This window comes from Mobula birostris, chromosome 14 (genome assembly GCF_030028105.1).
Source record: "Mobula birostris isolate sMobBir1 chromosome 14, sMobBir1.hap1, whole genome shotgun sequence".
In the NCBI taxonomy this organism is placed as follows: domain Eukaryota; kingdom Metazoa; phylum Chordata; class Chondrichthyes; order Myliobatiformes; family Myliobatidae; genus Mobula; species Mobula birostris.
In genome coordinates this window covers 79140051-79166087 of record NC_092383.1, presented here as the reverse complement: position 1 = coordinate 79166087, position 26037 = coordinate 79140051, and the positions used below count along the sequence as shown (strand labels likewise).

The following is a 26037-nucleotide window of genomic DNA, read 5'->3' as shown; positions in this document are numbered from 1 at the left end:
CTCCATACCCCTACCATCCAGTTACCTATCCAAACTTCTTAAACCTTGAACTCTCAGACCCTCTGGAGTGAAAAAAGTTCCAGTCAGGTTCCCCTTGAACTTTTCACCTTTCACCTATAATCCATGACTTCTGGTTGTAGTCCCACCCAACCTCAGTGGAAAAATGACTGCTTGCATTTACCCCGCTCTCTCTACTCCTCAATTTTGTATACCTCTGTAAAATCTCCTCTCAATCTTCTATGTTCCAAGGAATAAAATTCTTATAAATTTTCTCTGTACTCTTTCAACCTTATTTACATCTTTCCTGCAGGTAGGTGACCAAAACTGTTCACTGTACTCCAAATTAGACTTGAGGCAAGTCTTATACAAACTCAACATAACATCCCATCTTCTGTATAGGGATTTAAATAAGTGACAAAAGCTTTATTTATGATCCTATCTACTTATGACATCACTTTCAATGAATTATGCACCTGTATTCCCAGATGCCTTCGTTCTACCTTACTCCTCAGTGCCCTACCGTTCACTGTGCAAGACCTACCACGGTTGGTCCTACTTCGCTTGTCTGCACTAAATTCAATCTGCCATTTATCAGCTCATTTTCCAGCTGGTCCAGATCCTGCTGCAAGCCATGATAGGCTTCCTCCCTGTCCACTACACCCCCAACTTGGTGTCATCTACAAATTTTCTGAACTAGTTAATCACATGTATCATCTGGAGGATGTAGATGACAAACAATGGACCCAGCACCAATCCCTGCGGCATTCCACTAGTCACAGGCCTCCAGTCAGACAGGCAACCATCTACTGCTACTTTCTGGCTTCACCCACAAAGTCAATGTCTAATCCAATTTACTACCTCATCTTGAAAGCCAAGTGACTGAACCTTCCTGAACAATCTCCCATGCGAGACCTTGTCAAATGCCTTGCAAAAGTGCACGTAGACAACATCCACTGCCTTGTCTTCATCCACTTTCCTGTTAACTTCCTCAAAAAAATTGATTAAACATGACCTACCAGGCATGAAACCATGCTGACTAGCCTTAATCAGTCCATGTCTATCTAAATATATATCCAATCCCTTAGAATACCTTCCAACAACTTTCGCTCTACTGATGTCAGGCTCATCGGTCTGGTTTATTTTTAAGAGCTTTTCTTAAACAGTGGAACAACATTGACTTATCTTCCAATTCTCTGGTACCACACGTCATGTAGAAATTCTACTTTCTCCAAATGCTGAGGTTTGTTGAACCCTAGAAGTTTGTTTGTTTTTTTCCAAAAACTGCCCACCAACTTTATATTTTCTTACTGAAAACCAGTGTTGTCTCAGGTAAGGCAGATACCAAAACAGATGAAGGCAAAACCTTTATTGTAGTAGTTCAGCTGCAGTACAAAAAAAGTTTTGCAAACAAAACTTAAAATTTATGGTTTGAACAGTTCCTTAAGATACACAGAGTTCATCTGGTAAGCTTTCAGCCAATCAGAATTTCTGTCCGAGCTTCCATAGTAAGGATAGCCAATTGCAGCATAGTAGCTCTGCCAGGAATGGTAATAAGCCTTCCAGTAATCATATGAATGTTCAGAATCAGCAGACCACAAGTGTCCACTTTCACTGTAAGGGAATGATGTGTCCTTGGTACTCGCCTCTGTGACATTAGGCACTTTGGCTGTTCTGGTTGGTCCAAACTCGGATTCACCTTTCGATTTTTTCATATCACCCTTCAGGGACCAACCTCCAGGGCTGGTGCCTTTATGTCCCAATCCTCTATCACATTTAAGCTGCTTCTTGGAAGGTATGTTGGAGAATGAATCAGAACATACACGATCTGGAAACCCATCTTGCCCACCATATGGTTGGAAAGATGGAACGCTCTTCTGGTTTGGGTGGAGAGACTTCAGTGTCATGGGGCTCCGGTCTTCCTGTGAGACTTGTGCAACCACAGGCACCTCAGCCTCAGTGGACGATTCCCTGCTGCTGGTCCTGCTTCTTGTGGAGGGGCTTCGACTGGAATTGGAATCACTGAGCTCGTGCCTATCCAACACAGATGACTCAGTCCACTTTTGAGAGTTATGCAAATTTAACATATCCTTCTTACTTAAAAACAGCTTACTGTTCTGCTCACGAGACATCTGTACCGTGGACAACAGCTCAGGGCCTTCCAACTCTTCACCTTCGTTGAGCGATTTCTCCTTCAGAACACCAGGGAAACCCATCCACTGTCGTACTATTTCTACTGGGTTCTCATTCCGCTCAGTGAGAAAGCTCTCATAGCCTTTCACAATTTCTAAGAAACTCAACAACCTCTTCTCACGCTTCACTCTTCTTTTAAACAACGTTAAGGGTGCGATTTTTGGAAGTGATTCTTGTAAAACCTTCTTTTCTTGAAGTGTGATGCTGGGCGTTTTAGTTAATGACTGGAGCCCCTCACAGGACAGAGTGTCACAGAGATTTGACTGCACTTTCGCTTTGATGTCCTTGTCAGGTACATAACCACTGCTGACTTCTGGAGTCCTGAGTAGATGCTGATGTTCTTTCTCAGTTGGAATCTTTTTTGATTTCTGAACCTTTCTGCTTGCGAGCTTCTTTCCAGTAAGTTCAACTGTGGACAGTGGCGAGGGATCTGGGTCCATGGCCTGATGCTCTGCAGTGACTGAAGGCTCTACTTTTAAAGATGGTGTTGTGGTTTCAAGGGTTGAATTCTCAGCCTCTTGCGCCTTATCATTCATGTCCCAGTCAATCGGCTCTTCCAGTAATCCTGATGGAATCGGATCTGTTTTAAAAAAACCAAAAAATTGTCAAGATTTTGCATTGCCCTGGTAAATACCCAAGGCTTGTGTTCCGGAAGCTTCATCATGGGGAGCAGAGTGCTCAGCAAATATAGTAGTGGAGTCCAATTATACAACGTCCACACAATCATCAAAAGGAAATAATGCTGAATTTCAGTAGAATGTTAATATGCATGATATCCCAGGTGAACTGGTGGAAACGGATTAATTTCAGTTAACTCAATTCCACCAATTAACATGGGATGGAATTCTATTTACATAAGGTTAACTTTGGGATAAATTCTATTCACATATATTGGTAGGGAGTTGGACGATGCAACCCAATGGTGATAAAATAAAAAAGGTAACAAATACCCATACAAGGTATCAAGGTACGGTACAAATAGAAGAAAACTGGGGAAGCAATGCAATGTTTTCTTTGGGAAAGGAAGCCTCACAGCACACGAGAGGATGGTGGTGGTGGGGGGTGATGAAATGGGGCGAAGGGAGCAGACCAATTAGTCAAGGTAAAGTGCATTGTCCCCATCTGTAAAGTACAACTGAAAAGCAGATGTTAAATTTGTAGAAAATTGCGATTGAATCAGAATGCCAGAAACTCGCACAACTAGGGTGGTAGTGTGGACTGTAGAAGGTGTGCAATGGGAATGTGGAGAATAGATTATAGGGAAAAAAAAAATTCAGTGGGAGAATGAGATTTGCATAGTCTGAGTTGAATGGACTACTTCTGTGCCATAAATTATGGAAAAATTCATATTCTAGGGCCCTCACCTAGAAACCCAAGAGTGATCAGACAGAGCCCTTTATATAATGAAAGGGGTTTTAAAGTATTGACGGTAGAAGGTGGTAGCCTTATCTACACATTTCCAGAGAAGGCTTCCAGGCTACTCAAAAGGACTGGAAGCATAACTAAGTGATACTGGTCACGAGGAGCCACAAATTCAGGTGTGCGCAAGGGACCATAAATGGATTTCACCTACATTAGTATATTAACATCTAATTAATAGATAGAAGTTATTACTTAAAAGTAGCTTTCAGAACCGCACAAGGTATCAATTCTTGGTATTTGTAAAACAAAATTAAGTTACTCTGAGTAATATTCCAAGAGATCAGTTTATAAACTTTGGTTTATCCCTTATTTATGCATCCAGAAATCTCATGCAACTGGCAAGCATTTCTAAGAATATTATGCAATTTCATAAGAATTTTTCAAACTCAAATGTATTTGCTGTGGTGGAGTCCAATGCAATTTTATTCATAGGTTGTCTCCCATCAGCCTTCAGCAAGGCAGCCCCCCCCTCAGTCCCTTGTGTTTTTAAGCAATGACTGGGTCCAAATGTATTCCATAAGGTGTACTGTATTTTTCCATCAATCCACACTGTCATAAAATATTCTGTAGATCTTATTTCAATTCCGCAAAGTAACTGAAAGATGCTCATTTACATTTATATACAAGCGTAGTGAAGTTGTCTGATTTGCAGCAAAATTCTCTGAAGATTTGGTGCTATAGTTTTTGCAGCATTTTATATTATTTTAAGGTGAAACAGTACTAAAGCATTGCGATGTAAAACGTTATTTAAAGTGGCAAGATGACAAAAATTCACAATTTAAGGTTCATGTATAGATTAATAGTGTGTGAACGTACAGTAGTTTTTTTGAGGAATTCTCATGCAACTGAAATCAGAAGCACAGTCTGCTTAACAGAAAATGTTAGTACAGGTGTCCCCCGCTTTTCGAACGTTTGCTTTACGACACCTCGCTGTTACGAAAGACCTACATTAGTTACCTGTTTTCACCAACAGATTGCATCACCTCTGACCTGGGCCGCCATTTACGTGCCGGGCAGCACCTAATTAATTAGCTTGTTTATTTCCGCTTTTTTCTTAAAGGTGTGCTGGGTGCGTCCCGGCTACCGCTGCACCACTGTATGCTTCGCGGATCGGTATCGGTCCACGGCCCGGAGGTCAGGGACCACTGCACTACCCCAACCTCCGACAACTCAGCCTAACACACCATCATCAGTGTGCTCGGCGCTGTCTTCCCGATTCCGGAAAGTGATACTACACTGTACATACATTATTTCCACTTTATACAGGCTGTGTATTTTTATGCGTTATTTGGTATGGTTTGGCAGCTTCATAGCTTAAAGGTTACTGGAGAGAGTGTTTCTGCCGAGAGCGTTTGCATGAGATTTTCAATACAGTGGACAGTGCAGCAATGATTGTAGAAAAGTATTTCTACTTTATACAGACTGTGTATTTATCATATCATTACTGCTTTTACTATATGTTACTGTTATTTTAGGTTTTATGTGTTATTTGGCATGATTTGGTAGGTTATTTTTTGGGTTGCGAACGCTCACAAATTTTTCCCATATAAATAAATGGTAATTGCTTCTTCACTTTACGACATTCCGGCTTAGGAACCATTTCACAGGAACGCTCTACCTTCGGATGGCGGGGGAAACCTGTACAGACATGAATAATCAAATGGACATCAAAACAGGATCTTCACTTACCAGGAAGAGGCAAAAGCTGAAGATTACAACGCTGTGCTATCAATCCCAACTCATTCTCCTCTTCACCACGACAACAGTATGTCACAGCTATACCCTGAGTGCCTGAATAAACATCAAAAGAAAAAATTAAAATTGAAGAGTTTCTCCTGGTGTTTTCATTAAATGCAATTTCGCCTCATAATTTTTGCTTCCATTTTTCCAAAAGGAATAGATAAGGATACATGATAAAATTAACTGGTGTCGAGTAGCCTGTTTGTAATCATAGCGCCATTTGTAAACGTGAAGTACAAGATCATGCAAATGGAAAGGCTTCAAATTTTAGTTCAATACCTACAGCACACATTCCCCACCAGGCACTTCCCTGCAGAGCATGGTTACCTGACTCAAGTCTGAGAGGACTCAACTATGTGACAGGTTCAGTTCAGGTATGAAGAAAATGCATATCTTTTGTGCGCAAGTCAGACTGGTTCCATACAGTATTTTCACAGGCATGATTCATATACCTGAAGTACAGTAAGTTAGCACCTGCATATCATAAAATGTAGTAAGTTTTTATGATGAAAACCAATCTCCAGGTGCAGAAAGTCAGGTAAAAAACCTAAAGCTCCATTTTCTATTTAGGGATTTGCCTCAGGTTCTCTCCTCGGGTTACTGTTCTTTTACATACAGGGAAACCATAATCCAACACCACCTGTGATATTTGAGCAAGATAGCTATTGAGATAGCTTAAAATGTTACTTCCCAACATGCCCCCAAGTCAGCAGTATTTTAATGACTACAATTTACTCAATATTTATGACTACTTGACTAACCCCACGCCAGCTTCCAGCAAAGTCATCGCACTCGCATTCCTCCTTCCTCATTTCTCTGCAATCCTGCAATTATCACATATATATTAACCCCTTTGGTTCTTTTGCCACATATCTTCACAGTGTGCAGTTGTGGTTGTACAGCTATTGGGAGGATGTCATTAAAGTGAAAAGGGTGCAAAAAAGATTCACAAGTGTGTCACCAGAGGGCTTGAGTTAGAAGAGGTTCGATGGGTTGGGATTTTGTTTTCCACCTCAAGGGTAGGAATTTAAGGGGTGATTTTATAGATATATAAAATCATGAGGAACGGTTCGGAAGGGATACAAGACAAAGGGTCCATTTCTGTGCCATAAACTTCTATAACTAAGCTATACTGGACAGTAGGCAATTCATCTATTAACACACCTTTATATATGGGAGGAACTTGAAAAGCATACAGTAGAAGGGGCAATGCACTAATCATGCTGCCCATTCCCCAAACCCTATTTTCTTTATTTTAAATAAAATGTTTTCAACTTTTTTGCTTGCTATCTGTACTAGACACCTTTGAGTATAAACTACAGCAAGGGAGATACCAGGAGCACAGACTTTTTTCAAACAAGAGAAAATCTATAAATGCTGGAAATCCAAGCAACACATACACAAAATGCTGGAAGAACTCAGCAAACCAGGCAGCATCTACAAAAAAAAGAGCACAGTCAACATTTTGGACCAAGACCCTTCAGCAGGTGACCCTTCCATAGATGTTGCCTGGCCTACTGAGCTCCACCAGCATTGTGTTTGCAGACTTTTTTTTTTGGCTTTAAAACTAGTAATCAGAATGTCCCCTTAATTCATCATTTCAGAAGACCCTAAGCCAGTTTACAGCTAGATTTTCATGATCCACCCCAATTTTGCAATTTCAGAAAGTTACAGCTCATCTACGTGAAAAAGTGAAAAATACAAACAAACATCAATAGAAAGGCATGCAGACAGTTCTACTACTTGCGTTAAAACTAGTGTATAACCCAGCTGGGGTAAATCATACCAAACCGGCCAGCTCTTCCAATTCGATGCATATATGTCTCCCAGTCTTGAGGAATATCAAGGTTAACAACTAAATTTACTTTTTCTGCATCAATTCCTCTGGATGTCTGGAAAAAGTACAATAAGGAAACATTAATACATTTGTAAAATACTGTTTGGTGCTATAAAATTAAAAAACCCATACTCAGTAAGTCAGATGACATTCATATGACAAGGGCATTTCCAGAAAGGATGGTGTTAATAACCTCCCCCCCCCCCCCCCAGCATCCTTACAGTTCATGTTCAGTATTATCTTTTTTTACTTAATTGAACAATTTGGAGTTTTTTTGCACATTGGTTATTAGTCTATGTATAGATTTATTGTAAATTCTGTTCTATTTCTTTATTTTCCTCGAAATGCCTGCAAGAAAGTGAACCTTAATGATCTATGTGATAACATACATGTACTTTGATAATAAAACTTACATTATTAAGAACCTTACAGCCTCTAAAAAAGACAAGAAACAGCATGCAAATGCTGGAAATCTGGAGCAACATAGAAAAATCTTCCTCACATTCATGGTCCTATCTAAAACTCGCTTAATGTATTTGCCTCTACCACAGCATATTTCAGGCATCCACCACTCGAGTAAAAAACTTCCTCTTCACATCTCCTTTGAACCTACCCCCTCTTACCTTCAGTGCATGCCCTCTGGTATCAGGCATTTCAACCCTGGGAAAAAGATACTCCCTGTCTACTTTACCTATGCCTCACATATAAACAACTATCAGATCTCCCCTCAGCCTCTGCCGCTCCAAAGAAAACAGCCAAAGTTTGTCCAGCCTCTCAGGATAGCACATGCCCTCAAAAATCAAGCAGCATCCTGGTAAACCTCTTCTGCACCCTCTCCAAAGCCTTAACATCCTTCCTATAGCCAGTATGAAATACTCCAAATGTGACCTAACCAGAGTTTTGCAACATAACCTCTTGACTTTTAAACTCAATGCCTCAACTAAAAGCAAGCATTCCACAGGCCTCCTTAACCACCCTATTGACCTGTGTAGCTACTTTAATGGAGCTATGAACTTAGATCCCAAGATCTGTCTGCTCAGCAACATTGTTAAGGGTCTTACCCTTAACAGTGTACTTACTCCTTGTATTTGCTCTAGCAAGGTGCAACACCTCACATTTATCTGGATTAAACTCCACTTGCCATTTGTCTGCCCATATCTGAAACTGATCTATATCGTTCTGTATTCTCTGTCAGTCTTCTACACTATTCACAACTCTACCAATCTTGGTATCATCCACAAATTTACTAACCCACCCATCTACATTTTCATCCAAGTCACTTATATACTACCCAAACAGTAGAGGTCCCAGCACAGATTCCTGTCGAACACCACTAATTACAGACCTCAAGCATGAATAATCCCTTCAACCACTACCCTGTCTCCTATGCACATACCAGTTCTGAACCTTCTGCAGCATTTTGTGCAACTTCTGAGAAAGGACTGAGTACTTTAAAGGCAGACTTTTGGAGAGAAAAAAAATCAAGGGACATTAGGATCAAGTAGGAGAGTGAATTTCAGAATTAGATAAAAAACTTTACAAAATAGAGGAGGTCATTTTTGTTCCTTATGCATTTTAATCTCTGGTATCCAGGATATGAAGGCACTCTTTCAAGGATTACTATGGGTAGGAACTTCCAGGATTTTAACCCACCAACAATAAATGAACAAACATCTAACAAAGATCAGATGCATCTTGGTAGTGCTGTTCACATACACCCCCTGACCCTGATCTTGAAGGCTTTGTTGTACCAGTGCTGGAACAAATGAGCATTTAAAGATGGTAGTACTAGGATCCGGGGGCAGGGAGGAGAGTTAGACAAGGTCAACTTTCTGAAATAGTAGTTTATTTGAAGCCAGCTGTGCCCAAAATGTCATAAGTTTCATGGAGCAGTTCTCTCACATAAGCTTCTTCCCTTCCACCCACAAAATTCTTCTGCCGAAACAGCCGAAAAGAATAAAATGATTTTTAGTGCAATAAATACTAGTGTAACCACTAGCCACCACTAGAGGATGTTCATGAGCTTTGTAAACATGGTTCAATGAGAGAAGCCAGTTTGTGTTCCACAACTAATAAACAGTTTGACCTGCTGAGTCCTGCTACCAAGTTCATATTCAAAGTTCACCCTTGACCAAAATACCTGCAGGCCTCAACAATCAGCGTATTGTTTTTGTTTGGAGTGCAAATCATTTTCTGATGTTCAACATAAAACAATGTAAAGAATTCTGTGCCAAGATGGACATTTAAAAAAAATTAATTACATTAATTCCAGAGGAACTGGGAAATCACCAATACCTGTCCCTCAGTCAACAATAATATGGCCACTACAAAAATTTGAGACCTCTCTGAACAGAAATTGACTGCCATATTTCTTAATAGAGAACTGACTATACATCATAAAAGAACTCCCCAAGACAGTAAAATGCACAATACAGAGAGCATTTTCAGTCCTAAGTTGTGTGGCAACAAGTGATAAATCTAGGAGTAATACTTGATACATGCAGGGAAAGAATAATACTTCTAATACAAGTTAACAAAGTTCTGGTTAACATTCCAACAGGTAGCCAAGACAATGCATTTGTAGGATTAATACCTAAAGAAAGCAGAATGACCAACAATGATATGTAAATGGATATCAGATTCAGAATATGCCTCAGTGCAAAAACAGGCACAAAGAGGTTTATTCTTAATTATATCTATGCCAGTGAGAACTTTATACTAGTTTTGGCTTTGCAAGTGTGCACTATTTCCTGAAAGAAATAGCAGAAAAAGCTCCTGAGAATTCAGGCAGGCTAGGACTTCTTGGAGAATAGGAGACTGATGGGTCACCTCAGAGGTTTTTAAAATCATAAGGGGCATAGATAGTATGAAGGCAGTTTTTTTTCCCAAGAAAAGGGAACCAAAAATGAGAGGGCATTGGTTTAAGGTGAGAGCAGATTTAAAAAGAACCAAAGGAACAAGTTTGATGCTGAAAGTGGTGTATATATGGAACAGGTTACCAGAAGCAGGTACAATGATAGCATTTAAAAGACACTTCAACAGGTACGTGGGATAAGGGATATGGATGAAAAGCAAATGCAATAGTTCAGATTGACATCTAGGTCAAGTTGGGCAGAAGGCCCATTTTTGTGCTATATTACTCTAGAGAGGATTATGAGAAACACTACTTGTTCACTCTGGTTCGAACTTCCACATTCAACCTAACTCCCCAATACCTTGGGACTGTAACAGAGTGAACACAGCAGCTACTAAGCAGACCACAGCCGAGCTGCTCATAGTTTAATCAGTTAAATTAATCTAATAGCCTTTAGAATAATAAGTGCTAATTTAGTGAGACTCAGTCACTGGTAGTAGGACGTGTCCCTGTCACAAGCCTAGCTTCTTGATAATCTAGAAAACTCACCAGGTCAGTTGAAATGAGGACCCGACATTTAAACTGCTTTAGTTTGGACATTGCTTCAAGGCGCTGGTTCTGGTTCATACTACCTAATAAAAGCAAAATAAAAACTGGATGAATGCAAAGTAGCATTGAGCTGTGGATCAATGAATTGTATTTATCAATACATTTACAGCATTACAACTTACCTGCATTCTTATTATGCCCTTCCAATAAATGCATGTCAATCAGATTAACTAAAATTCAATAATTCGACCAAGCTATACACAGTATTAACTTACATTAGTCTGAACAGCACATACAGAGCAGGTGACATCATATTTCAGTATCAATGAGGAATATCCCATCCTGGATATTAACTCCCTGGTGAAAAACACATGGGCACAGGGCAAGGACGTGCTCCAATTCAAACTATGATTTTACCCACCAATGAACATAGCTTTAAACGGTTAATGATCCTTAACATAATTTTCCATTGTACCAGAATACTCCCTCCTTTCCTCTTGAAGTTGCCAAAATTTCAGGAACAGCAAATCAGATGGGGGCTTTGAATTTTGATTCATTTTCCAACTGGCAAATTTTGGAATAAACTAATTACATATACTTACACCACAGCTCACCCACCTGAAATACAGACTGCAGGAAGCCCTCTTAAGGTGAGAATGTCTGCAAGACGCTGGGCTCTATTCAAACATGAAAACAAAAAAAAAAATCATTAACATGTTTAAAAAGATCTTGTAGTAATATCTGAATTAAGGCACAGAAGTACTATAAGACTGATTGTACAAATAGTTTTAATTCTGAAAGCACAATGAAAACTAAGGCAAAACTGCGAATTACATCAAAAAAAATATATATAAACACATTGGATGGGGTATGAAAAGCAACAGGACAGAATAAAACTTAATGTAGATCCCACAGAGCATGGATGTTCCCATTCAAATATGGTTACAGATTCCTCTCCCACAAAACATTCTCCCTTAAAGCACAATCTGCAATATCCTTTCATATAACCTACTTCTCAGCTACATACCAAGCCTTGAATGTTAGCCAAACATCCAAATCTGGCCACAGCAAAACTCCAATGATCTGCAATCCAACAATTCATAAATCTGTTGGTTCTACACCAAGCTCATGAAGTAATGTTTGCTGTAGTCCTACTCAGCAGGGCCTTGGCTCTAACACTCCCTTCCCCCTTTCACTCACCTCAGCACCTGCTCCCATACTGCTGTTCCCTTTCATCAGGGTCTCTGGTTTCGTGTTTTTTCTCTTTCAATCACTCAGACTACAGCTTCAATCACTCAGACTACAGCTTCCATGTTTACTTGCAACACAGCAAACCCCACTTCCTCACGCACCTTGTAAAACGGTAAGAGCTCTGTATCTTGTGATACCTTTAAAACTTACCTAATCCAATGTGAAATTTAAACAAATTTAAAAATGTGTGGAGTCTAGAATAGTCTAGAAAATCTCCTAGTTCAGCATTAATAAAGTGTTAAATTTTGGATTACTGAGGTTTTACTATACCAAAAGTTATTTTAATTCAAACTTAAGTAAAAAAAAATTATCAAAGAACATCTGACTTACTTAAACAACCTGACACAAATTTGTATCTCCCACTCAGTAATGTGGGAGGAGAAAAAAGGGTTATAGAGTCTGCTCCGCCATTCAGTAGGATCACACAGAAGAATGAATAATGAAGGAATAGTCCATTTATATACATGACAGTACCACACAAAGAGGATGATCAAACACATTCACTTACCTACTGTGAAGATTCGAGAAGACAAGGGCCTGATTGAAGGGAACCTTGCTGAACAAATCTAGCAAATGTTGTACTTTTTCCTCAAATATCTTGTGTGGAAGCGGGTAGAAGTTTACAACCTTATAAAACTGCTTCAACCCTGTTGGGATAGAAATATTATTCAGGATTAAAGCAAATGCCATCTTACTTCAATGTGGCCACATAAAAAAAGTGACTGGATCCAGAGCATTAGCAAAAATACAAGTTAAACTTAAATAAACAAGAATGATTGATGTACAATTGTCTGAAGTATTCTTAATTCATCGCTTCAATGTGCTCTGCTCACTTATCTCTAAGCACCAGCACTGACCCCAGTGTTTTACAGCTCCAAATGCTTTGCTCTGCCAAAACCCAATCTCAGAAGGGCAAAATATTAAGAGACTGAAAAAGACTTCAGATAAGACTAAACTACATCAGTACGCAAGTAATTTTCTTCCAGTGTGCTCTTGAGTTAGAGTGAAATACAAAAGAAATGACAAATGCTTAGAGCCACTCCTTTAACATCGTGCCCAACGTAGGTATCACTTAGTTAACCTATGAATGAAATAACATGGCATTATAAATGGAGTAATTATTTAATGGCTGGAATAATAATTTAATAGCATCAGATACAAACACTGCAGGAGACCTTGGTGTTGGGTAATTGGCACTTGCAGAAAGAAGTGGATCAATTATTTCAGTTTTGGAATTTAGCAGCACGCGACACCTTCCAGAAACCCTGCCAAAGGGTAACTAAAGTTGAGAAAAACAATTTTGTGAATTAACTATTGGCAACTAGAGGGACTCATAGAACTACTTCAGGACACAAACCTGTCATCAGACTATAGGAAAACAATGGGTAAGAGATTAAGAAACACACTTGCAATGCTTTTGTCATACAAGTGGAAAGTCCAACAATTTGACTTGTGACAAATTACATTTAAATGTTACCCATGAAATGAGGGACTGTTCTGCAAAAGGCTCTTTAATCTGCTTCATCTGGTCTCCTATCCCCTTCCACAAAAACTACACTCAAAGTAGGCAGCTTCCGGTAACATAGGCAAGAGTACAAGGCTAAAGAATATGAAAATGAAAAATGTAACTTTTCCATCACTTTCAAGTGGGCTGATATTTTGGTGCGGTGTTGGACTGATTACTGCATTCTCAGAAGAGAGACATTAAAGACATGTCCTTCTTATCTGCTGCAGTTGCTGCTAATAATCTCATGGCATTAATCAGAGCAGAGGTGGGAGTTTGTTCCCTATCACAGCCTACATTCCACCACGACAACTAAAATAGGAACGGCAATTAACACTGCATTCCTTTTGTGGAAAGTCTGTTATATACACTAAATTAGAGGCATTCACGAAATTCACAAAATAATTCATTAGGCAGCGAAATGTCAATTCAGCGATATGGTAATGTGATGAATAAATTCAATTTGGAAAGGTTCATTTTCCACCAACTCAGTAACATGGGACTTAAAAATCATCACCCCATATGTCAAATGCTAAGAATCTGTTAGGTCCTTTAAGCACCCTACCACTCTGGCTTTCAGACCTAATACATCATGACAGATAGCCAATGAAAGTCTTTGGATACTCCCCTGCAGTTATGGCTTCTCTCCATTCATGGTCCCTGATGAAACCAAACCAGATAAATGGAATTTTGAAAAAACAGATGAAATGATTCGATGGAACTAGCTCAAAGGTTAACAGTCTGAGCATATACACACTTCAGATGAGCAGTGATTTCTCTGCTGCTCAGCTTGTGCATCAATATCCTCCCACCCCAAGAATTAATGCTAAGGGCAATCAGCGCGAAAGATGCTGAGTAAAGTTACACTGGTTCAACACCCTTTAAACATTTTAATATTTGTATGATGTCTCAATTCATTCTGTAGCCAAGAAAATTTGCTGGCATGAATTTGCCATTTCAGAAACTGTTGAGTTGAATCTAAACTGCCACCCAGGACTGGAGTAAGTAAAAGGCAGAAGTGCTGTATTCATTCCAACAACAGGGAGCTGGAGAGAACGAGAAGAAATGCCACAGCAGGATGCTGATCCATCACTGAGCTATTTTCCCTTGTATTAAGCTTGGAATTCCAAACTTCACACCGGTTGCTTTCTACTGAATTCATTACACCTCAAGCCATTTAAAAAAACAAAGAAAACTCACCGATGAGAGCTGGATCTGTGGGATTCAGTCTGACGAAACTGGGATCCCTCATGTACCTCATCAAGTGTTTGGCCAGTGACTCTGGGTAAGTTGCAGACAATGCCAACATCTGTTTGTTTGGTGGCAGTGAGGAATAAATCCAACTGCACAGAAACAGAAACAGAAACAAAATGCTCAACGACCTTTCTGACGTAGAGCCATAACTCAATGCACTCCATCCTCCACCCCCAGCCCAGAATAATACTATGATGGGTATGGCTTGCAACTTAGGCACATTGACAGTTATCTCAATAAAATTAAACCTTAACTGAGAAGTGAATAACATTTAAACTTATGCTGTAGGAGTGTACTGGCAGTCAAGAAGTAATTCAAATTATATTTCATTATGCATATTAAAAGGAGTTTAATATTATTTTATCAAGAAAATCTGCAGAAGGTAGAATCTAAGCAACACACAAAATGCTAGAGGAGCTCAGCAGGCCAGGCAGCATCTATGAAAAAGAGTAAACAGTCGACATTTCAGGCCAAGACCCTTCATCATGAAACCTGCAGACATTGCAAGTGCATACCTGGCAGGTGATCTAAATCCCAAGGTGAGGGAAGTATGCAGCAATATGCCTCACCAATGAACAAGATAAAAATTTAGCTTAGTCAAACTTGCCCTGATATGCATGCCTCCTCCCTCTCCCAACCTGTTCCCACCATTCTCTTCATCGGCCCTAATTGCCCAGGCAAGTGGATGATCCCGAGGCTTCTATCAGCAGTCCTAGAGTTGGCCTCTGGCTGGTAATTTTGAAGCACGTCTAAAACTAGCTTCCTGAAGTGGCAGTGGTGATCAGGAAACCATAATGTAGGAATGCCTGGGACAAAGACCAGACTTTACACATCCAGTAGACAAATACAACTGTCACCTGTATAAATCCCAGGCTGTTCATCAGCATGCATGCTCAAATATTTGAATTAATATTAGAGCTAAAAACACAGGAATGCTCCAGTGGCAGTTGATGTAGAACCACTTATTCAGGTTATAAGCCTTCAGAAATGTCATCACCAGCACTGTCACTCTTCAGTAAAGTAAAGCATGTGTGCTTAGGACATTTGGCTTCATTTGTAGAGAATCTCCACTGTTGAAGTTAAACAGCTTTTTCTCAAACATTCACTTAAGTCTAATCAAGCAGCAACCAACCTGTGTAAACAAGTATGTGTGTGTAAAAAGAGACGTGTAGTTTCCGTGGCTTCGAGACAACACAGCTGATAACAGTAGCAACCCCAATAAACCAATGCTGGAGGCAGAAGCTGGGAATAGTCTGGAGAACTGTAATTAATGGATTTGATGGAGCACCAGGGCATGACTGAAACAGAACAGCTGCTCTGACTAGTTGAATGTGAAAATCTGCTAGATTTTAATCCAATTAATTCAGACTACTTTCTAGCTAAGAACTGACAAATGTATTGGCGCTCAAACTAAAGGCATTAGCTTCTATAAGAGGACAGAAACCAAGTCTTGGAGACACAAGAGAATGTACTCACTGATGGCTGGCACAGAACCCAACAGGTCCATGGCCAATTCCTGAACTGAACCATGAAAGAGTTGTCCAGTTAGTCCTTCCACATTCCTCTCTACCCATGCTATGTTTCACGTGCTCATGAGATCTTTTGAAAATTATTTTTGAATAAATCTTTAGGACAGAGCATCATAAACACAATGATAGTGCAAGACGAAGAAATAGTCACACAGGAATTGTTTGTGAAATCCAAGCAGACCTGACATTCATTGGTACAGTACAAGTGTTTAAAAATCAGTGCAGCATTCCAGCAGGTAAAAAAATTTAAAGTATCTTAGAAAAGATTTGAAAGAGTAACACACATGGCATTTTCTGTCACATAAAAAGAACATCAGTAGAAAATCAGAAAAATTACTTTGGAGTTAGGAAAACAGGTTAACTTTTCTTCCCCTTCCCACCACATAAAAAAAATTAGAACCTGGACCTCCAGGATACTTTAGAGCAGAGGTTCCCAACCTTTTTTTATGCCCTGGACCAATACCATTAAACAAGGTGTCCATGGTTCCTGGGTTAGGACCCCTTCTCTCAAGGCTAGAAACAAATATTTTAATTAAGAGGTCAAAGGATTTCTGTTGGATAATGGCATTGAAGGATACAATAGAAAAATGGAGGCAAGCTACAAAACACTGGTCTGTCAATAGTCCTGATGAAGGGTTTCGGTCAGAAACATCGACTGTTTACTCTCTTCCACAGATGCTGTCTGGCCTGTGGAGTTCCTCCAACATTTTGTGTGTGTTGCTCTGTCAACAGTAGTATAGGTACAACAGATTGGATGGCCAGACCTAGTGCATAGGTATCACTGTTGTACATCCTGCATATGAAGTCCACAATCACCATGGTCATTTGGTCAAGGCACAAGGGGGAGAAATAATTTCTGCAGAGTTCTTACTCCTGAATTACAAGACCAGGGGTACAATTCCCATCCCAGGAAAATAAGCACAAGAGCCTGGGCTGATGCTCATAGAACAGAACTGGTCAAATGGTGAATTGCTGGAGGAGAAAATCTTTCACGGGAGGTTTGTGGTGCCTTGTTTGTAGCATTCTTGCCTCAAAGGTAGAGCTTCTGGGTTTGAATCCCACTAAAAAGATACCAGTACAAAACTCTGCACAACAATCAGCTAGTGGTAGTTGAATTTGTCTGCAATGCCGCTTAAATGGGTTGCAAGCTGTTAGCCACTGGGATGGGTACAAGATGCCATGGCACACATTTGAAGAAGGCTGTGTCCAGTGCTCACGATGGGGCCTCCTCTACATTGGTGAGAGCCATCATAAATTGGGGGATGCTACATTGAACGTCTCCACTCCATCTGCCAAAAGCAGAACTTCCCAGTGGCCAAACACTTTAATTCCGATTTACAATCCTGTTCCAGTTAAAAAAAATCTCCCCCCCCCCCTCTATTCCCCACTCTGGCCTCATCTCTTCTTACCCTTCTATCCATCACCTTCTAGATATCCTCCTACCCCTTCCCACATCTTTTTATTCCGTCATCATCTTCTTCCTTTCCAGTCCTAACCAGCCCAAAATGTCGACTGCTTGTTCATTTCATTTCCATAGATGCTGCCTGATCTGCTGAGCTCCTCCAGCATTTTGTGTATTGCTTTAGATTTCCAGCATCTGCAGAATCCCTCTTGTTTATGAAGAGGATTGCTAGTTTGTGGGAACTGGTCATCTGATTCAGCAGAAGAATGCTCAGCTGCCATGCTAACTTTCTGAACGGTGTTCTACATTGTGATTTCAATGTTTGTCCCTCGATTCTGACTTTATTTTTGATAAATTCCCAATTTACTTGCCGAAAACAATGCAGTTGATTTAGGTAAATTGGAGGGAAGATGAAGTCTCCCCTAAGACACCTCTCCCACCTGAAAGAGTGGAAAAGTAGACCCACTCGCAACATTCAAGTACCATGATGAGTAGCTGAATCACTAAGGTACAGAAGCTATGGACTGAATGCTGATAAATGGGACCGGTACAAATATGTACTTGTGGACAAAATGGGCCAAAAGGGTCTGTTTAGAGTCAGAATAGCACAGCACAGAAACAGACCCTTCGAGTTCATGCTGAAACCTTAAACCACCTAGTCCCATCGAATCGCACAGGAACCAGAGCCCTCCATATCCCTACTATCCATGTACCTATCCAAACTTCTCTTAAATGTTGAAACCGAGCTTGCATGCACTACTTGTGCTGACAGCTCATTCCACACTCTCACAGCCTCTGAGTGAACAAGTTTCCCCTCATGTTCCCCTTAAACTTCTGACCTTTCACCCTTAACGCATGACCTCTGATCATAGTCACACTCAATCTCAGTGGAAAAAGCCTGTATTAACCCTATCTACACCCCTCAATTTTGTATACCACAATGCAACATGACAAACTTAAAGGGGGAGAATTACCTCGAAGATAGAAGGTGACCGGAAGTCCCTGAGGAGACAGAACCTAAGCAATGTTAAATTGGTAGCATTTTAAATTGTCCAATGTGTGCAGTAAGAATTGTGATTTGCTGCAGGTCTACAAGCTGAAAGGTGGAATTAGCATCTTTTTGAAACACAATGTGTTGAATTATTCCCTTCTGTCAATGACTCTACCCGATTCACGCCATGTCCTTATTTTCCTCTTCCATTTTTTTTTTAAAGCAATGGACATACGTTCCATTTGCTACTAAGAAGAGTTCTTTTGCACCATTTTTATTCAGTTATGTATGCTTAAAAGCAAAACACTTCTCAAAAACACAAGATTCTGCAGATGCTGGAAGTTCAGATGAACACAAAATGCTGGAGGAACTCAGCAGATCAGGCAGCATTTACGGAAATGAATAAACACGACGTTTCGGGTGGAAACCCTCCATCAGGACCGGAAAGGAAGGGGAAAGATGCCAGAATAAAAGATGGGCGGGGAGGGGGAGTTGGGGAGAGGGTAAGGAGGACAAGCTAGAGAGTGATAGATGAAGCCTGGTGGGTAGGAAAGAAAGATAAGAAGGAATCTGATAGGAAAGGAAAGTGGAGAAAGGAAAAGAGCGGCACCTGAGGGAGGTGATAGCAGGCAAGGAGAAAAGTGGGAAGTAAGAGGCCAGAGTGGGGAATAGAAGGAGGAAAGGTGAGGGAATAAAACTCATCAAAAGAAATCAATATCCATGCCATCAGGTTAGAGGTTACCTATACGGTATATAAGGTGATGCTCCTCCGACCTGAGAGTGGCGTCATCATAGCAGAGAAGGCCATAGAATGACAGCTGGGAACAGGGATAGGAATTAAAATAGTTGGCCCCCGGGAAATGCTGCAATTTGGCTTTTGGGGGACAAAGCGGACGTTCTCAACAAAGTGATCTCTCAATTTATAATGGGTTTCTCCAATACAGAGGACACTGCACAGGAGCACTGGATACAACAGACAAGCCCAAAAGATTCACGGGTAAAGTGTTGCCTCACCTGGAAGGCTTGTTTGTGGTCCTGAATGGAGGTGAATGGGCAGGTGTAGCATTTCTGTCGCTTGCAGGGATACGTACTAAGAGGGAGGTCAGTGGGGAGGGACAAATGGAAAGGGAATCATGGAGGGAGAGATCCCTGTGGAAAGTGGAGAGTGGGGAGGGGTGGAAAGATGTTTTTGGTGGTAGGATCCCACTGAAGACAACAGAAGCTGTAGAGAATGATGCATTGGATGTGAAGGCTCTTGGGGTGGTAGATGAGGACAAGAGGAACGCTGTCCAGGAAATGGAGATACAGGCAAAGGCAGCATCAAAGGTGGTGTAAGGTTGTTTTTGGTGTTGTGACCAAAGGTGACCAATCATCTACAGGATGAATTGCCAACTTCATCAGTATCAATTAAACCACTGACTTCAAAAGCAAAAACTTTAAGAATATTTGTAACCTCAGAGAGGCAGTACCAACTCACTTGATTTGTTCCTGGAAGCTGCCCTCCTCTAACAACTTATCTGCTTCATCCAGCACAAACAGGCGTATACTGGCTGTTGGCAGAAAGCCAATCTCAATCAGCTGCTTAATGCGACCTGCATCAAGGAAAGTAATTCACCTGTAAATATGGGGATCACTCCAAATTGGAAGCTGCTTGCAAGTGTTATAACATGTTAGAAACAAAACCCACTTCCCACCTTCCCATTAGGAAATAACTGAGTCAAGTAAAAGTAGTGAAAACAGAGCATTCATAATCTGAGTGAATCGATGAGGTAGTTCAAGTAACCTTCTGCTGCTACTCCCTTAGACACTAGAGCATCCAAATATTCAGACTGAGCTGCTATCACACATCAGCTGTTCCAATTATCTTCAAGGGCACAGTGCACATTCCACTGTAAAGATTTTAGCATCACAGGCTGACACTCCCAGTGCAGTACTGAGGGTACTGTCAGAGTGCCACCTTTGGGGATAAAAATGTTAAACTGAGGCCAGAACTACCCTCTAAGATGAGCGACTTTTCCTACGGTCATGAACACAATGCTTCAATAATATTGCAACCATCATACTCTGTTGAATGCAAAATGATATATAAACAGGCAACACAAAAAGTGACAATAAAATTTTTCAATGTCACAAAGCTTTCTTTTAAAAAAGGTAATGAGTCATGAGTTCATAAAGGGCACTATTACTCTAATATTGCACAATGACTTGACTTGGCCTACAAGGCTCAGAATCCACACTTTGTGGAAAAATCAAATAAGCTTTTACTTGATTTTTAAATAAGCTTTTTAAAAACGCAAACACGAGGAAATCTGCAGATGCTGGAATTTCAAGCAACACAAAAGTTGCTGGTGGATGCAGCAGGCCAGGCAGCATCTCTAGGAAGAGGTACAGTTGACGCTTCGGGCCGAGACCCTTCGTCTGGACTAACTGAAGGAAGAGTTAGTAAGAGATTTGGAAGTGGGAGGGGGAGATCCAAAATGATAGGAGAAGACAGGAGGGGGAGGGATAGAGCCAAGAGCTGGACAGTTGATTGGCAAAAGGGATATGAGAGGATCATGGGACAGGAGGCCTAGGGAGAAAGGGGGAGGGGAGAAGCCCAGAGGATGGGCAAGGAGTATAGTGAGAGGGACAGAGGGAGAAAAAGGAGAGAGAGAGAAATATATATATAATAAATAAATAACGGATGGGGTACAAGGGGGAGGTGGGGCATTAACGGAAGTCAGAGAAGTCAATGTTCATGCCATCAGGTTGGAGGTTAGAGAAGTCAATTCCCATTCTGATATGTCTATCCACGGCCTCCTCTACTGTCAAGATGAAGCCACACTCAGGTTGGAGGAACAACATTTTATATTCCATCCGGGTAGCCTCCAACCTGATGGCATGAACATTGACTTCTCTAACTTCCGTTAATGCCCCACCTCCCCCCTCGTACCCCATCCGTTATTTATTTATTATATATATATTTCTCTCTCTCTCTCTCTTTCTCTCCTTTTTCCTCCCTCTGTCCCTCTCACTATACTCCTTGCCCATCCTCTGGGCTTCTCTGCTCCCCCTTTCTTTCTCCCTAGGCCTCCCGTCCCATGATCCTCTCATATCCCTTTTGCCAATCACCTGTCCAGCTCTTGGCTCCGTCCCTCCCACTCCTGTCTTCTCCTACCATTTTGGATCTCCCCCTCCCTCTCTCAAATCTCTTACTTGCTCTTTTTTCAGTTAGTCCTGACGAAGGGTCTCAGCCTGAAACGCCGACTGTACCTCTTCCAGAGATGCTGCCTGGCCTACTGCGTTCACCAGCATTTTTATGTGTGAAACTTTTACTTTTCCTCATTTTAAAGTATCCTTGCTGATCTGTTCTCAGTTCTGCAAGATTCCGCTCACCTGGAGATCCAACTGCAATGTGGCATTTTTTAAGACGAACTTTGTCTAGGTTCAGTGGAGTCCCTCCGATGAAAACGTGGCATTCTAGACCCTCCATTTTAATGCCAATAGCTGTAATGACTGAATGGATCTGCACAGCAATTTCCCTTGTGGGTGCCAGAACAAGGACCTGCAAGCAACAGAAAATGGGAAAGAAATTAAACTACCAAGAATCAAAAAGGCTAAAAGAAAGTAAATACAAATATGTAGATCCAGAATCCAGAAAAGCAGGAAAGCAATTCACGCCTTGCTTATTAAAGCTTCCAGCATTTAGATGACTCCTTAAACCCATGACCTCCATCACTCTTAGGTGAACTAAAAGATATCCAAAAAGAGATATAATTATTTTTAAACCTAATACAAGCACAAGAGATTCTACAGATGCTGGAGATCCAGAGCAACACACACAAAATGCTGAAGGAACTCAGCTGGTCCAGAAGCATCTATGGAAATTAATAAACAGTCAACATTTTGCGCCAAGACCCTTCATCAGGATTGCAAAGGAGAGGGGAAGAAGCCAGAATAAAAAGGCCTAATAGAATTTGTACAGACAGGTCAATAATCAGAAAGTAGAGACTTGAGTTAACTGATTGAGGACCAGAAAGAGGAAAAATGTTTTCACCCTGAGGCTACGTGAGAAGGTAATGAAGGCGAAAACACTTAAAAGTTACCCAAGACCCATTTGAAGAGTCATAAGCTGAAATGTTCTGTATAGGAAGCTGGGAATAATCAAAATAGCTCTTTCTGGGCAAGATACCTTCTAACTGTAAATTTCTATCTATGATTATCATGTTACTCCATAGAAAATGGTTTTGCCTACTGCCCAACTCCCAATACCAAGCAAACCTTTGAGGCAATATTGCAGTTACTTTTGTGGTAATTTTGTAGTCACACAATCCTTATTATTCTCACCATTGTCTGAAATATACAAATGTTAGTCTCTGCACATTTTTGGCAAACACCAACCTGTGTTGCTGGATTCTCCAGGATTAGGGAGTCCAGTGCAATAGTGGAAAATACACAGGTTTTCCCTGTTCCAGACTTGGCTTGCACAATCAGATCTGAAAGAGATAAAGCACAAATAACAGAACTGCCTTGCACAGAATTGCCCCAAAGTATAAACCACTACACACTCACTCAAAAAGTTCAACAGCAGGTACATTTGATCTCACAACCCTTTCAAAATATCGGTATCAAATCAAATTTCATTGATTGCAATATGACTGAATGCTCTATAATACTCAATATCCTATTGCTCCCACTACTGTCAACAAGCCCAAACCAGCAATATCCAGGACATCATCGTTAGAGTCATAGAAAAGTACAGCACAGAAATAAGCCCTTCAGCCCATCTAGTCCATGCCAAACCATTTAAACTTCATATTCCCATGCACCCGAACCATACCCCCACCATCCACGTACCTATCAAAACTTCTGTTAAACGTTGAAATCAAGCTCGCATGCACTACTTGCACTGGCAGCTCATTCCACACACTCACTACTCTGGGTGAAAAAGTTTCTCCTCATGTTCCCTGTAAACTTTTCACCTTTCACTGTTAACCTATGACCTCTAGTTGTAGTCCCACCTAACCTCAGTGGAAAAAGCCCACTTACATTTACCCTATCATACCCCTCATAATTTTGTATATCTTTATCAAATTTTACCTCAGTCTTCTATGTCCCAAAGAATAAAGTCCTAATCTATTTAATCTTTCCTTACAAGTCAGGTCCTCCAGACCCAACAATATCCTTGTAAATTTTTTCTGTACTACTTCAACCTTATTTACATCTTTTCTGTGGGTAGGTGACCAAAACTGTACACAGTACTCCAAATGAGGCCTCAGCAATGTCTTACACGTAGCTTATCAGCGGTGTAATGGCATCAGCACCGGACTTTGAGGCAAATAGGCCCGGGTTAGAATCCGGCAGGCCCCTGCACGCTTTCCATCCGTGCTAGGTTGAGCGTTGAGCTAGCAACTCGGCCTCCGTTTAAAAAAGCCAAATGCTAAGGAAGCGGCAAAAAATGTCGCCCAATGCATGAAAAAAGGAACATCTTATACAATTTCAACATAACATCCCAAGGACTCCTTTCACAAGCCAGAAAATGACAAAAATTATCCTGTGCAAATTTAACCCCCCCCCCCACCCAAGTGAGGATGTACCATCCATGCTATTCACTTTTAGTCAGTTATTCAGATAGTCTGAACACAGGTCCTCAGCATTGAGTCCTTGCTGATCAGCCAGTACAGAATTTTAATACCAATTAACCTCTAGCCTATTTTATTCTCCCCCATTTCCCATCAACTCTTCTCCCCCCACGGGCCCAAGGGTTCTCTGCACACCCAGGGTAAATTACAGTGTAACCTATACAACTGTAGCCGATCAACACACACATCTTAAAGCAAATGGAGCACAGAGTCACAGAGAATGCACAAACTCCATACAGGTAGATTTAGAGGAGAGGATCAAACCCACATCACCCAAGCTGCGAGCCACAGTACCAGCGACCAATGCTTGATCCTGACCTCCAGCAGTGTCTGTGCAGTTTGTGCATTCTCCCCGTGACACCTTGGATCTCCCCTTCATGCTCTGGTTCCTTGTCTCATGATGTAGTAGTATTGGTGGTAGTATTGTGGGAAGAGTACTTTGCAGGGAAATTTAGTGGGGAGATGGGACTGTCCTGTGAACCAGCACAAATACAGACAAATGGGCTCCTTCTAAGTCATAAGATGAAACATGGGCCACTCATAAAAGCCATTCCTCTTTTCTACAGTCAGAAAAACCCTTCAAAACTACTGATTTCCTTTAATCAATACTCCCTCCATGCTGCTACACCAGTTTAAAAATGCTAATTACGTCCATATTTGTAATCTACTTTGCAAATAAACACCTTTACCAATCTTGCTGCAGCATAAACCCAAATCGTCTGTACTCTCTCTCTTCCTGCTTTCTCTCCCTAATCATAACCTCACCACCCAGTCCCTTCGCACAACCACCCCAGGCATTATTTCCTCCCTCCCACCAACAACCTTTTCTTCAAACATCCACTCCCAGAGCATCCATTCTCTCAACTAAACCCCACCCCCACCACATCAACTCTTCAACCACAGCAAGCCAACCTCTTAACTCCACCACTGAACATACCCCCTAAGATCACAGTCCCCACCTCCCCGTCCCACATGACAGTCCTCAATCCAACCCCCCCCCTCAGCCCACGATCCAGTTCCCAGTCTGCCTCTTCCATCCTATATCTCCTCCTTCCTTTCCTCCCCCCCCCACACACACAACCCTTCTTCTCAACCCCACCCTCCCCCAATTATTTCTCTCTCCCGATTCCAGTTCCTCCCACCACCCTGGTTCCCCTAACCCCCCTTTATCTTCCCCAACCCCAGTTCCCCTATGCACCTTCTCTCCCTCCCCCAGCCCACCTTCACCCGGTTCCCCTCCCATCTCTCTCACCGAGCCCACATCGCCCCAGCGGGATGGCTTTCAGCTGGATGGGAGAAGGCCGCTCGAAGCCGGCTTCCTTCAGCCCCTCCAGCACGGGCTGGGTCAAGAGCAGAGCTTCAAAGTCCACCCGCTCGCCCTCGGCCAACAAGACGTCCCCGGTGCGCGACCGCTGATCGATGCGATGAGCCGCACGGCCCCCGGCCAGCGCCATGTCAGCTCAGAACCGGGCACCGCTGCAGCACAAACGCCGCGCTCACAGCTAAATCTCGCGAGATCCTCGCCCTCCCGGAGCTGAAATCACGAGAAATCTCACGATAGTCTCAAGGCCCGCCTGCTCCAAGTATCAATCACCTCGTCCCCATTCATTCAGAATTTAGGAAAATGCTGGGTGGATGGTGTTGTGTTTGATATTGATGTAGTTCACAATAAAAAGCAATGCATTTAACAGGGCTGGTGTTTTGGGAATTGTCACGTGTACAGTAAAAAGCGTGTCTTGCGTACTGTTCATACAGATCAGATTTACACAAGGTAAAACTAACAAGAATGCGGAATAAAGTGTGACAGCTGCAGAGAAAATGCAGTGTAGGTAGACAATAAGACACAAGATCATAACGATGTCAGGTCAAACGTACTCAGTGAAGATTCCATTC

At 41.5% G+C, this 26037-nt stretch overlaps 1 protein-coding gene across 1 annotated transcript; it reads right to left on the bottom strand.

The window, feature by feature from the left end:
* Positions 1–1351: 1351 nt before the first annotated feature.
* Positions 1352–25653, bottom strand: ddx20 (DEAD (Asp-Glu-Ala-Asp) box polypeptide 20). The gene is made up of 11 exons (XM_072278735.1): positions 25397–25653; positions 22904–22998; positions 21899–22067; positions 20001–20115; positions 14548–14690; positions 12352–12490; positions 11211–11269; positions 10593–10675; positions 7139–7244; positions 5302–5403; positions 1352–2770 (listed from the first exon to the last, which is right to left on the bottom strand). The coding sequence occupies exons 1-11, from the start codon at positions 25596–25598 to the stop codon at positions 1422–1424; spliced, it is 2562 nt and encodes an 853-aa protein (XP_072134836.1). The 5' UTR covers positions 25599–25653; the 3' UTR covers positions 1352–1421.
* Between the last annotated feature and the right edge of the window lie 384 nt (positions 25654–26037).

Excerpts from the sequence above, each read along its gene's own strand:
- ddx20 (XM_072278735.1), bottom strand. The coding sequence starts at position 25,598 with ATGGCGCTGGCCGGGGGCCGTGCGGCTCATCGCATCGATCAGCGGTCG. Across the intron at positions 10,676-11,210 it reads TCCTGCAGTCTGTATTTCAG|GTAGTATGAACCAGAACCAG; the intron begins GTGGGTGAGCTG and ends TGCTTTTATTAG. Across the intron at positions 5,404-7,138 it reads TGGAAGAGCTGGCCGGTTTG|GCACTCAGGGTATAGCTGTG; the intron begins GTATGATTTACC and ends ATGTTTATTCAG.